Source organism: Phascolarctos cinereus, unplaced genomic scaffold (genome assembly GCF_003287225.1).
Source record: "Phascolarctos cinereus isolate Bilbo 61053 unplaced genomic scaffold, phaCin_HiC Scaffold_2;HRSCAF=192, whole genome shotgun sequence".
NCBI lineage: Eukaryota > Metazoa > Chordata > Mammalia > Diprotodontia > Phascolarctidae > Phascolarctos > Phascolarctos cinereus.
In genome coordinates, this window is record NW_027555625.1 from 124,426,063 (window position 1) to 124,440,572 (window position 14,510).

At 37.0% G+C, this 14,510-nt stretch overlaps 1 protein-coding gene across 1 annotated transcript in view; it reads right to left on the reverse strand.

Moving 5' to 3' along the window:
- Positions 1 to 14,510, reverse strand: part of GREB1 (growth regulating estrogen receptor binding 1) — a 139,430-nt gene that overhangs the window by 74,319 nt on the left and 50,601 nt on the right. Inside the window, exons 10-14 of the mRNA XM_020985304.2 lie at positions 12,378 to 12,728; positions 8,943 to 9,071; positions 8,470 to 8,595; positions 2,939 to 3,136; positions 2,011 to 2,191 (exon numbers count right to left, since the gene is read on the reverse strand). Of these exons, the coding sequence (XP_020840963.1) occupies positions 2,011 to 2,191; positions 2,939 to 3,136; positions 8,470 to 8,595; positions 8,943 to 9,071; positions 12,378 to 12,728 (985 nt within the window). The remainder of the gene's footprint in view (positions 1 to 2,010; positions 2,192 to 2,938; positions 3,137 to 8,469; positions 8,596 to 8,942; positions 9,072 to 12,377; positions 12,729 to 14,510) is intronic.

Below are 14,510 nucleotides of genomic sequence, written 5' to 3' on the forward strand. Positions count from 1 at the left end.
TGAGTAAGCCTTTTTTTTTCAAAATAAATATTTAAAGAAGGTTATTTTTAAAAAATTCTTAGTCAGAGATTAAGAGTATCCTTCACATATGATGGGTCTGGAAAAAAAATTTTCATAAAGCAAAATGATTAAAGAATGTATTATCAAGTTCAACATCACAGATTTTTAAATTATGCCCTTTGAAGAAGGTCAATTTCACAAATAAACCAACTGAGAACCAAGAACCATACCCCTTAAATGAATTGCTCAAGGTCACAATTCATAAATCACAGCCATGAGCTCTCTCTTCCACGTTCAGGCCCCAAGTACTTGAGACATGCATCAAATCAAGGGTCAACATAACACAGACAGAAGGAAATCCAATGGGGTATCTTCAATTTGACCTCTTACTAGAAAAACAGATGTCCCATCAAAGCACTCCTCTGACCTCTGGAGGCAGCACAAAAGCAACACTAGATTCCAAAGCTACGCTAGGTACAGTGTGAACTTTGGCAGGTCTTGGAAAGTCAGAGTGTTCCAAGTATGAGCCCAGAGACTCCACTCTCATCCATCAAAGAAAGTGCTCTATCTGAATACAAAAAGGCTTATTGCCAGAGCACTGCCCAACAGATGTTTTGGGTTGTTTCTAGGGGATATGACAAATGGATGGAGCATGATGTGGTGCACAGAGAGCCGGGAACAAAGCCAGAAAGAGCTGGCTAAACATCTTGTCTCTGGCACATACTCTCAATGACCCTAAGCAAGTCAGTTAACTTCTCAGTAACTCCTCAAGACAACATATTACAGAGAAGGCTTTAGTCTGCATTGATAGAGTTTCTTGACCTGGGAGTTCCCTATTCCAAAGAAATCATAAGTCCAATCACTATTTCTGTCCTACAACTGTGGAGTGAATGGAATACTTACACCAATGAAAACCCAGATTTTTGTAGAGGGGTTACAAAAAAAAAAGTGACCACTATCTTTTGAGATACCACAGCATCTTCTAGTGGAGAGTTGTGGATCACAAGTCAAGATTCCTGTCTTCTAGCCATAGCTTTGCTATTTACTAGCTGTGGGATCGTGTGCAAGTCACTTAAACCTTGAGGGGCTTCTGTGCTTCATTTATAAAATCTGTACACTACCGCAAAATAGGCATTGTTGGGAGTCGGGCACCTAGTTAGAAATAATAAAACCTAATTAGTAGTATAATAATACATAACTAGTACCTAATAAGACCACTAGTTTTGCTTAATTTAATCAATTCAGTTCAACTTTTTAAAGCAATGACCTTAGCATTCCTATTAAACAAAAATGTTTTTACTTTACTTACCTGTTTTGTTACAGCTATCATAGTAAATTATGACAGATAGCTGCAAAAAAAGTGCTTTGCAAACCTTAAGGTATTACATAAATGAGTTATAGCTACGGCATAGGTGCATTAACTCTACTTTTCCCTACAAAATATACCTGTCATTTGTTTAGCACATTATCATTTTCATTGTGTTCTGACATCCACTCCATCATTTTAGTCTCACAAAAAAATTAAGAGGTAAGCAAGCTATGTAGTAAAACTCTCATTTTGCAGAAACTGATGCACAGAGAGAGGTTAAGTTACTTGCCCAATTCACACAGCTAGGAAGTAACAAAACTTTCCTAGGCCAGTATTGATATGACTACACCCTTACTGCTTCTCTCACTCATGAATTGCAAACATAAGCATGGTATAGTAAAGAATGTAGGACTTCTTCAAAGGCACCTGGGTTCAAATCCAAGCTCTAATCTTTGGAAAGTCACCTCTATAAGCCTCAGTTGTCCCTTCTTTAAAATGGGAATAATCATACCAACATTACTTCACAGGGTTACTGGAAGAAAAGTACCTTACAGATTGCAAAGTGTTGTATAAATAAATAATAATCATTAAAACCATGATCATCTATTTTAGCAACTACACCCATTGCTTTAAATATGAGTCCCACATATGGTTTCCAAGAAAGAAAATTTCAACCCCACTAGAAAACTAACTCATCTTACCTCACAAGATCCCAATGTGCATGATCATGGATTAGGACAAACAATGTATGAGGGTTTTGAAGAGAGTTCTGCAGAAAAACCTTAAATTTTGTCTGGGCCTCTGCATCCAGCTTCACTACATACTGCTCTACTCTCTGCTTAGTCACATGTTCCTTTTCCAAGCCAAGTTCTAGCAAAACTCCTAGAAGAAAACAAAACTTCATTAAGGAGTCCAAAAGGAAATCCATAGTCTGGAGATCTGATTTGAATCTCGGCTCTGCCACTTAGTACTACTGTATAACCTTGGTTAAATCCATCATTATTCTAGACTTTAGGTTTCTCAACAGCAAAATATTGGGGTTGGACTAGATCAGTGGTTCTCAAATGGTGTTAGGGGTCCCCAAAACTCTTTCAGGGGGCCCATGAGGTCAAAACTATTTTTATGGTTCATATTAAGATGATAAACATCCATAGATATAACCCACATAAACAAAAGTTCTTGGGTGGGGGGAAACAGTCCTCAAAATTTTTTAAGAGTCTAAAAGGGTCCTGAAGCCAAAGAGTCTGAGAACTGCTAGAAAAGAAGATCTCTAAAATTTCTTCTAGCTCTAAATCCAATGGTCGTGTTTATTTATACTGCCAATAGCCAAAAGAAACTATAAGCTACAAAGTGTTTTCCAATGACTGAATAAATTTTTTTAAAACCATTTCCAGTTCTGAGAGAGGATAAAATAAAATGGAGAGCTGACAACAACCAGTGAATTGTAATAGCTCTGCCTGGGTCAAATAGTCAATACAAGCATTCCTAAAGTCTCTCATATTCGAAAAAAAAATCTGAAGGTAATAATAAAATATCTTGAGACTGGATTCTTATGTAGTCTGATAAAATACAATGGAGTAGAAAAATTCAACATCTCCAAAAAATCCCAAACTTGAAGGTCCCATATACCTGAATGCCAGAGATGAAACAAGGTCTGTTGATAAGTCACTTCTGAGGGTGGTACACAGATCAGAAAATCCACTTTTTCAAAGGAGCCTAAATCCAGATTCTGAGTGCTGGAGTCAGCAATGGAACACACATGGGAGAGGAGCTTCTGGGCCACGGCTAGCTGCAAGGGACGAATCTGATGCCTTTCAAGACCATAGCCTGAGAATCAAGGCAATTCTGTTTAAGTCAATTCAATCCGATAAACATTTCTTAAATATCAGCTGCTATATGTGGTACAATGGCTATAAAGATGGATACAAACCATACCCTGACTTCAAGGGGCTTACAATCTAGTTGAGGAAATGAGACAGTGAATAGAATAATTAAAGAGGTTAAAATGAAAAATATACTGGGGAGGCCAAGCAAAGAGGTAAGATAAAATCAGAAAAGGAGGGATTATTTCATGGAAGAAGGAAAAGTCTTCATCAGGAAGAGAAGAGAAAGGAATGGAGAATGGATTGGATGAATGCAGAGATGAAAAGAGGCAGAGCAAGATTAGTGAATTGTTAATGGTTCAGCTTGGCTAGAACATAAAGGGGAAGAAATGAGAATATAGATGAGAAATGGGACTATAAATCTGGCCTCCGTGATGCCACGCTGCAGAGGGGCTCAAACGGCAAGCTAAAGAGTTTGTACTTAATTTACTTTACAATAGGGAGCCAACTGACAGTTTTTGAGCAAGGTCATCTATAGCTCAGGCATAGGCATGGGACAAATTAAAGAGGGAAAAGACTGGAAACAGGAAGGACACTCAGGAGGCTCTTCCATTAGTTCAGGCCAAGGTATTGAGCATGCACTTGAATGGGACACAGAAAATAGATGAAAGAGAAACTTCAAAGGCACACCTGTGTTTCCTGGCAAGCCTGGGGCCTGAACTACAGCACATTATTTCCTAGGAACTCTTATGTCATGATATTGAAAGGAGAAACATTCCCTACTGAGAGGAAATGGGGTATAATGGAAAAGAATTACAGACTTAGAATCAGGACGTCATGGCTCCAATCCCAATTCTATTGCTTCTCAGCCTGAACCTGCATTCTAAACCTAGAACTTCACCACGTTATTGAAAGGATTAGAATTTATAGAAAACATGATTTCAGTTTCACATAAGGAAGAATTTCCTAGCAGTTAAAGCTGCCTCAAGAGAGAAATTTCCCTATCAATGGCATTTGTCAGGAGTGTTGTAAAGGAAATTTCTGTTCAGCCCAAGTTGAAGTTGATATCCTCAAACTCCTGCCAGCTCTGAGGTTCCACACACGTGCTAATATATATAAAAGCAATGCAGAAATATGCAACATACAAATGGTAGAGCTAGAATTTCATCAATGTCACCAGTGCAAACTGAAACCTATCTGCAGGTTGGTAGTAGGTCTTTGAGAATTGATGGTGCAGAAAAACACATCACTCTAAGGTCAACTTGGTGATGACGACTCAGACTACATTTCATAGGCACCATCTGCAAAGCCTCTCCAGCTTGGTGAGGCTACCAGAGCCTGTGCTCCAATGACTCAGACTTTGTAAACTCAAGGATATCTCCATCCTTTGATGGAGCATCAGAGTAGGATTTCAGTAGAAGATATAAATTTCAAGCATTATTTTAAAAAAAACTGTCTGTGAGTACAGATTTTCAGAGCTGATAAATTTTCATTGGTAGAAGAATCTTTACTGGTGTCAATGTCAGTCTTTATTGGTACAGGAAATTCCAGCTACCTAAGCTATCCCAAAATTTTTTTTAAATTATTAATAAAATAGCATTTTCTCTAGCACCTTGATCGAGTTCTTAACCTGAGACCTGTGAACTTATTTTGTTAATATTTTAATAATTGAATTTTGATAGAATTTGGTTTCTTTATAATGCTCTATTTTATTTTATGCATTTAAAAACATTATTCTGAGAAAGAGTCCACAGACCTCACTAGACTGACAAAGGTGCCCATGGCACAAAAAAGGTAAAAAGACCCTGACCCAGAAGAAGATACTTAGAAAGCATTCCACCAATAGCATTTCACTTTTGTCAGAACAATCCCTTTTTAGTTTTTAGGAATCATAAACCTCAGAGCTGGAGTGGTCTTTGATGGTTATTCTAATTCAACCCACATCTAAGCAGGAATCTCTGCTACAATATCCCTGATAAGTGATGATAATAGGTCACATTTATTTAGCTCTCTATGGTTTATTTACAAAGTGCCTTCCCTTACAATAAACTTACAAGGCAGGTGGTAAACATTTCATCATTCCCATTTTGCAGATGAGGAAACTGACACACAAGAAGATTATGACTTTTCCAATAACATATTGTTAGTAAATGGTAAAACTGAGTCTGGGCCCCAGACCCAAGGTCTTTCCTCTATACCAAATTATTGTATGGACTCTTTGAACAGGTGAAACTAGGAAAGAATGAGGTGTGCAGGGTTTGAAATACTGAGAGAAATCATCGCAGTCATTAAAACATGTAAAATAGGAGCTCTACTTCCGACACAATCATTCCTTCAAGACTGACTCGGCCTTTATTATTCTGTGGGATGGTTCCAACAGAAAACTCAGTATGATTTCTTTAATGGTATAATGTTTAGGCTCATAGTGGCACCAGCACAGCTGAGAAAGAATGGGAAGAGGTTAGCATGCCAACACCATGAAAGAACTCCATCTCCAATGGAGGCACCGGATGAGAGAGCCTTTAACCAACATGTTGTCCTATTTTCTCCAACAGTGTAACTACAGTCACACTAATACTCTTCCACCTCCTCTCCCCCCCCCAAGCTTGACCACTGTTCTGGCCTCAGTTTCATGACTCCTGCTGAGCCCTTTGGATTTACTGATGCTAGTGAATTCTTAAGCTTGACCACCGACTGACTGCTATTCTGCTTGCTTACTGAATCGAGATTTAAATGATGCCCTTCCTGCACCATCTTCCCAGGCCTTCTCACTCCTTTCCAAAGCCTCATCCTAGTAAGATAGATATTGCTAGATAACCCTTTTACCAGGAAATTTTATATACATACATACATATATATAACAAATACATTGTATATATGTGCGCACACATACATGTACATTCTATGTATACACACATGGATTTTACATATGCACATACACATACCTATATGTATGCACATATACATATAGGCATGTGTGTATAGGAAATATATGTGTAGGCAGTACATATACATTAAGCTATGCATATATATGTGTATATATAGGTATGTATATATATATATGTGTGTGTGTATGTATGTATATGTGTGTGTGTATATATATACATATATATGTATATGTATATATATACATATACATATACATATATATGTATATGTATATATATACATATACACACACACACACACACACACACACACACACACACTTATAATTAATTATATATATTTAATTCCAGCAAACACTGAAATGTACATCATTGGGCCTTTAGAACCCATAACTCTTGCTGTTGGTACTCCTCTTAACAACCTCAATGAGGTCTCAGACTAGAACCTGTTATATTCGAGATCAGTATGTCTTGGGCTTCTTAAAGCCCCATAGGCCTAAATGGCTTGGACTGGTATCATTCTGTTCATCTTCTGGCATGAGAATAGGAGTGAAACAAGGGATTGCTTTCTCCAGCCTACAGTCTCAGAATCTTAAAAGTAGAAAGGAACACAAGGGTTCCCCCTATTCAAACTCCCCACCCAACAAAAGAACTGGCTTTATAGCATCACCAGCAAGAGTGCCACTCAGTGTCTACTTGAACACCTCCAGTGACAGGAAACTTAATACCCCATAAGATAACCCATTCTGTTTTTGGACAGCTCTAATCATTTGGGAAATTCTTTATAAGCCAAAATTTGCCTTCCCCTAACATCTACCTATTAATCCTGCTTCTTCCTGGAGTCAAATAGCACTTGATTTATTGACAGTTTGGAAGTCTTAAGGATGTTCTCCGATCAATGCAATGATCAGCCACTAATCCAGAGGACCAATCAGGAAACATATTCCCCCTCCCGCCTTGACAGAGAGGCAATAGACTAGAGGGGAAGAATGAGATGTATGTTTGGATATGGCCTGTGTGTGGGTTTGTTTTGTTTAACTGTACTTACTGACTACAAAGAGAAATGTGGGATTATTTTTGATGGAGGGGAATATTAGGAGGTGGTCGGGGTAGGAGTAATTATAGTGATACAAAAAGTAAGAGCATCAATGCAGTATTTTTTAAAGTGTACAGGATGAGAAAGAAGGAATTTAAGTGGGCCCAGCACTGTGTTAAGCACTTTTCAACCATCCTCTTATTTGACCCTTACAACAATCCTGGAAAGAAGGTGCTATTATTATCCTCACTTAAAATTGAGGAATTGAAGTAAACAAAGGTTAAGTGACTTGCTCAGGGCTCACACAGCTAGTAAGTACCTAAGGGCAAATTTGAACTCGGGTCTTTCTGACATCAGTACTAAGGATCTATCTACTGCACCATCTAGCTGAATAGAATAGAAGAAAATTCAGAGGGAAACAGATAAACAGGACAGCTTTGGACTCAATATAATGAATGTATCAGAGGCTTTTTTAAAGCTATGCATAATGGAGATTAGTATTTTCATATAAAATTTTCTTTTTCTGATCTTTGTAGCTGGAAATGCTCCTATATTCTGGAATTTGTCACATTCAGAATAATAAAAGTTAAAAATGTATTTAAAACAAAAACATATAAACAAATAAAAAGAAATTATTTGATTGAGCAAATATTCTCTCTTCTAGATAATAGTCTTTCAGATATTTGAACTCCGAGATAATACTTCCCCCACCATCACCCAAATATTTTTTTTTTCTCCAAACTAAATACATATTTCTTTCAAAAGATCTTCCTAGGGCAAGGTTTCCTAAGGCAAAGAGCTGGAAAGGACCTTAACAATTAAGTCATATAAAGCAAACCCCTTTCTTTATCAATGAGACAATTAAGGCCCAGAAAGCTGGAGTGATTTGGCCAAAGGATATATTAGTAGCAAGTAAAAAAGCCCAGATTCAGAACCTGGTTTCCTGCCATACCTAATGCTCCTTACCCTATACCAAGCTGCCTCCCATTCTGGTCACCTTCCGTGTAGACTCAAACAAAACTCAAGGGCACTGCCTCATTTGAGAATTTAAGTAAGCTAAGGACATAGTCACAGTGAGGAAAAAAAAGAGGATGAAGAGCTGAGACCACCCAAAGATATAATGTCTTATCCTTCCCTCTTTCTAAACAGAACCCTCAGGGCCTGGAGAATAAAGGCACTAAATAATCCAGGAGTTTCTGTTAGAAGCCAGAAGGCAACCCAAAGATTGGTAAGAAAAAACTAGCCCACGGAGATAAACAGACTTCTTTGTTATTCCTTATTCAGGAGGCAAAGACTTCAGTTAGTGAAAATAATGAAAAGCTCAAACAGTTGAAGTCTTAACAGATAGTAGACAAACCTAAAGCTACCTTCAAATTCCAAATCATCCCAGCTGTCTATTCTCTTGTTACTTACTTGTACACAAAGGTGTCCCACTGGCATCCACCACAGCTGGTTTATTTGCTGATGTATTAAGTGAGGAAGAAATGTGGCTTTGGTTTTCTTGATAAAACTTGTCCAGCAAAATATCAATGTCACCCTCTACCAGATACAGAGAAGAGAAATAGAAGCATGTTCAAAAGCTTTTGTGAGTAGACACAATAAAGCTCTAAGAGTCCTATATTCAGAGTCAAAACAGCCTACCACCCAGAACGACTTTTATCATGCAAAGGAAGGAACATAGGTCAATACAAAATGAAATGCTTGAGCCATTATACAATGCCCCTGACATTAAACAAAGCTTTAGTAGGTAACATATTTCTATTCCATAATGTTTTTCTCCTTAAAATATCTAGAAAGAGTCAAATATATATTTCTGGCTTTTCTTTTTTGGTTCCTTCCCATCACACAGATCTGGGAAGTTAAAAATAATTCACTGGACCTCTTACCTGGACAAAGCGTGCTAAAAAAGGCACCTAAAGATTCCACTTTTCCAGTCACAAGCTCATAATTTACTTCTTTCTGGTACTCTGCTGGGCTGAGGAGGCTTTCAGAGAGAATCCGAGCCTGATATTTTCCTAGAAAATAGAGCAAGTTATTGTACCTTTCCAAAGTGCCAGGCACATAGTAAGCTCTATATAAATGCTAGCTATCATTATTATCATTTGGAATATAATTTACATAAGCCTAAAATGAATATGCTCAAGATGGCAAAATTCATATGACCCTAGATAAGTTTTTTTCACTTGTCTAGTGAAGAATCTTGAATTACTGATCTGTTTAAAAAAAAATTTTTAACTTTGGTTTAGGTAACCTAAAATAGGAATCCTTAACCTGGCATGCAGGAACCTATTTTTTAAATATGCTGATAACTGTATTTCAATATAACTGGTTTCCATCACAGTCTTGCATATTTTGTTTTATTTTATGCATTTAAAAACTATTCTGAGAAGATCATAGGCTTCACCAAACTGCTAAAGGAGTCCATGATTAAGAAGCCATGTCATAGCTCTGATAATTTTTTCCAGCTCTGATGTTTTCTTTTCAGCGGTTTCCTCTAACTCCAATATTCTATGGCTCTATATACTTCCCCAGATCCCTGCACACATAACTAACTCTCACTCTCTTATATCCCCTCCATCCTCAAAATGGTTTAACTATTGGCCCAGTAAAATCTAATAAAGAATTTTTCAAAAGAAACCAAGAATTTCTCTTCTGTCTCGCTTGGAAACCCATAGTTTCAAAGCAATTATTAGAAAATACCTACTCCACCCCCAACACGAATACAAAATGCCATGAAAAGGATATTTATCAATCCTAATTTTTATAATATTTTATTTTTCCCCGGTTACATGTTAAAACAATTTTTAAACATTTTTTAAAGTTTTACCTTCCAAATTCTAATTCTAATACCTACCCCACCCCCAACACAATACAAAATGCCATGAAAAGGATATTTATCAATACTGTTTTATAATATTTTCTTTTTCCCCAGTTACGTTAAAGCAATTTTTAAACAATAAAGTTTTACCTTCCAAATTCTATTCCTCTCTCCTTCCCTCCCCTTCCCCTTCCCTTGGAAGAGTTGTGAAGTGATTCTAGTTTTTTTATGGGGAAAATGGGGTCCAGAGATATGGAGAGTCCTCTTCCTAACGTCCATATTTCTATTGAGGACATCACAAAGTTCACAACCTCAGAGTAAGCCTCAACTCCTCAGTCTCCCTCATCCTATATATTTAATCTGTTGTATGGTCTGGATGAGTTTACCTCTGGAACATCCCTCCCACCCATCTTCTCTCCAGGCACACACAGACCCCTACTGGAGGCCATGAATATCTCTTACCTGGACTACTATAATAGCTTCCTACATGGTTTCCCTGCCTCTGTTCTCTCCTCTCTCCACTGTGCTACCAATATTCCTGAAACACAAGTCTAACCATGTCCTTCTCCTATTCTCAAAGCTTCAGTGGCTCCCTACAGCCTCTAGAACAATTCTGAGTGTCCCAAAAGGTCTTAACTCAGTTTTAAGCTTTAAACTTTAATGGCTTAAAACTTCACTAACACTTTAGGACACACTGTAAAAAGCCACTTGTTTAGCATTTTAAGTCTTTCACCATATTGCTCCACCCTGTTTTTCTGGATTGATTTCAAATTACTTCGCACTCATGTACTCAAAATTCTAACAAATCATCCAATTTGCTGTTTCCATACGTGACTTTCCATCTCCCACTTTCTCACCTTTGCAGAGATTTTTTTCACCATGCCTGGAATTCTACTCTCACTTTCACCTCTTGGAATTCTTAGTTCCATTCCTTTCCTTTTACTATACTTTATGGAATGGAAGTTGCTGCTCTGACTTTTTAATAATCTTTGAATATTTTGAAGTTTTTAATCTGTCTATTAATTTGCTGTTAATACTTGCCCAATTTGTTTCCCTTTTTTTAAAAATTATAATAAAAGGACTTTTTTGTTTTACAGAATTTTTTTATTTTAAATTTTAATATAGCCAACACATCTATCTTATTCCTAACATCTTCTTCCATTTTTGTGTTAAAATCAAAATCATCTCTCATGCACAATTATAGTTCATATCATTTTCTCCCACCTTTTCTTGAGTTTGTTTCTCTCATGTTTAAGTCTCCCATTCAGCTAGAATTCATAGGGTATACAGCAAAAGATATGAATCCAAATTTCTTTCTTACCTATTGACAACCAATTTTACAAAGCATATTTGTTAAGTATTAACCAATCCTTTCCCCAATTTTTATGCTCTCAGTATTTGTCAAGCACAAATCACATATGTATATATGCATACACATATGTACATATATGACATCTGATGGATTCAGTCTTCTGTTGTAATGATCTGTTTCTTTGAGCCTTGTATATCAAAGTTGAATGATAATAATGCCTATTTTCATACTGTGCAAAACTATAAAGCATTTTTAAAATGCTGAACAATTGTCCATCCCATAAATTGGTAGTATGGTAAGTAGCAGAAAGCCTGATTTAGTGGAAAAAGTCCCAGGTTTGGAGTTTAAGTACATCCTGGTTCTGTTCTTTATTTGGGCAAGTCACTTAACTCCTTGTAACCAACTAATGGAGACCAGCTAGCATTAGACTTGGTCATTAAAGTTTAGGTAGAGATTCAACAGGCAAACAAGAGAGAAGACATTTCATCTAACTATATGAGTCCTATCATATCATTTTATCACCAATAAAATGAAGCTCTAATTTCCTTTGCATCTCTAAAGCCTATGACTTATCTTTACCCCTGTGAACCTGTCAACTCAAAAAATTTTAGAAACATCTTACTAATATGATATCTCTCTTCATCTTACAAGTGTTTTACCATTAAAAAAGTGATTAGAGAATTCTATATTCCTACAAAATTAAAATAGGCTTAACTTCTTCAGGCCACAGATAGGTTAGACTAGAGACAGTGTGACAATGGTTGGGTGCCACAAGTCACATGAAAATTAGGAGAGTAAGCAGTGGCAACCCTACATTTTTCGAGGGCCACCCAAAATCAGCCACAGGCTGTATGTTGTGCAAGCCTGTCTTAACAGAATGTAGACATCATAAAGTCAGGGACTGCTCTAAACCTATGTGTTCTAAAATGTTTATAGGAGTCCCTGACTTTATGATGTTTATATTCTGTTAAGGTAAGAAAATGAAAACACTCAATATTGCATCACTAGAAAAGCCTTTCTTTCTGGTGGATGTGGTGTTTATGGAAAAGCCTTTCCACTTCCTGGTGGATGTGGTGTTTATGTTGGACTTTAAAATATTGGTAAGACTTTAACAGGCAAAAAGGAGACAGGAAAGCATTCTAGGGAACAGCTGGCAGAGGAGAAAAAAAGGAAGGAAAAAATGAGACTCACCTGTAACTGCAATGCAGGAGTCAATTGGTGTATTCCTACACGCACATATAATAACAACGTAGTTAGTTTTCACAAGCTTCCCTTCAATGAGTAACTTGAACATCTCTGAAAGTCCCTCAGCCAAAGAGTAACTACATTCAATGATATGAACACTGTCATTACAAGAACTGGCTGCCAAGCCAGCCAGCCAGGGGAGTTGGGCTGATGTTACAGGGGCAATGTGACTAGGAACTTGTGGGAAGGGCTGTTGTGGAGCTTGTTGATACTGGCGGATCTCTGTCAAATGAGACTCTCTCCAGGAACGCATAAATATCTGCTCCAGATCTTCAATCAGAGGAACCTGGTCTGAAGCTAAAAAGACAAAGTTTGATTTTTTAAAGTCTGACTTTTAATTTAAAGTTACGTTCATTTTGAAGAGAAAAAAAGACTATCTGCTTTCCTGACATGATTGATCCACTGAAGACTAAAACCACCAAAATAAAGGCGTGTTCCTTGTTTTAAACAATGAGTTTTGTTTTGGGGGAAAACGTCCACAAAATGATTTTTTATGAAACAGATAGATTTATAAATGACAACAATTCACATTTAGAGTTTATATGGGCACTTCAAAGTTTACAAAATGCATAGATATTTCTAGGAATCAAAGACTCATTTTATAAAGCAAATACTAAGTCTTCAACTTATTTGTTTTAGCATCAAAGGATCATAGGCTTGGAGCAGAAAGGGATCTAAGAAGTCATCGAGCCCAGACTCATTTTACAGATGAGGAAACTGAGTCCCAGAGAGATTAAGTGGCTTAGTAACCACTAATGCAGTTAGTAAGCACCTTGGCAATTAGCAGCAGAGCCAGTTGTTAAATCCAGGCCTTCTGAATCCAGATCCAGTGCTGTTTCCATGTTTTATATACTGTTTTATAAATAATACTGTTTTATAAATAAAAGTTTCCTTGTAAAGATCAGCTGGGTGGCACAGTGGATAGAGTCCTGTTCCTGGAGTCAGGAATTTCAGTCTTTTTTAGGTAATAATCCTACTCTTCATGACCCCATTTGGGGTTTTCTTGGAAAAAATACTGGAGAGGTTTGCCATGTCCTTTTCCAAGTTCAAATCCTTCCTCAGATACCTACTAGCTTTGTGACTCTGGGTAGTCACTTAACCTTTGTCTGTCTCAGTTTCCTTATCTGTAAAAATAGGGATAATAGCACCAACCTCCCATGGCTGTCATGAGGATAAAATGGCTAACATTGTGTAAAGCGCTGTGCAACCTTAAAGTGCTATACAAATGCTAGCTGTAATTACTATATCAGGTTGACTTAAAGCAGGTTACAATTACAGAAGAAATCTAAATATTGATCTTAACAAATATCTATGCCATGTAGGAGTAAGTGAAAAAAAAATCACCATGTAGGCCCTCAGGGTCTAGCTGGGATCTACTCAAACAGCCCAGGAAGACAGGCTATGTAAGTAAAGAAAATACCTCCTCCTCACGATTGTCCAGTGTGAAATGAATAGATAACTGAAATTCAGGACACAAGTTAAATGAGTGCACCTAAACCACCTATAAAGAAGTTGATTAGATTTTCAACCCAATGATTTCGAAATTTTTTCCCACAGAGGATAACCTGCTTAGATATCATCTATCCTCCAGGCCACCAGAGATGGGTCCCTTTCAGACTAGCCCGTTTTCATTCCTAACATTAGTTGTGTGTCTTAGTCACTTGACAAATATAGAAGGCAAGGCCTTGGAGCTAAACGGGCAGAAAGCCTGGGAGAAAGCCATGTACTACAACTCTGTTAAGAACATACTTTTAATGCATAGTACAAACATATAGAAGAATCCTTAATGAAATTGAAAATAAATTCAAATGACATCTTTAAATGAAGAAAAAATAATATCCAAATACTTGAAATAACTTGCAAAGTAAACTCAGTTTTACTCAACTCTGTAACATTTGATTTCATTCACTGATATAAACAGTTTTTTCCACATTCTATAACAAAAAGGTAATAGGCATAATGACTTCATAATGTCCTAAAAACTTTTTAAAAACACTTTAAATATAGATATATTTCTATATATATGTGTGTGTGTGTGTGTGTGTGTGTGTATGTATGTATGTATGTATGTATGTATGT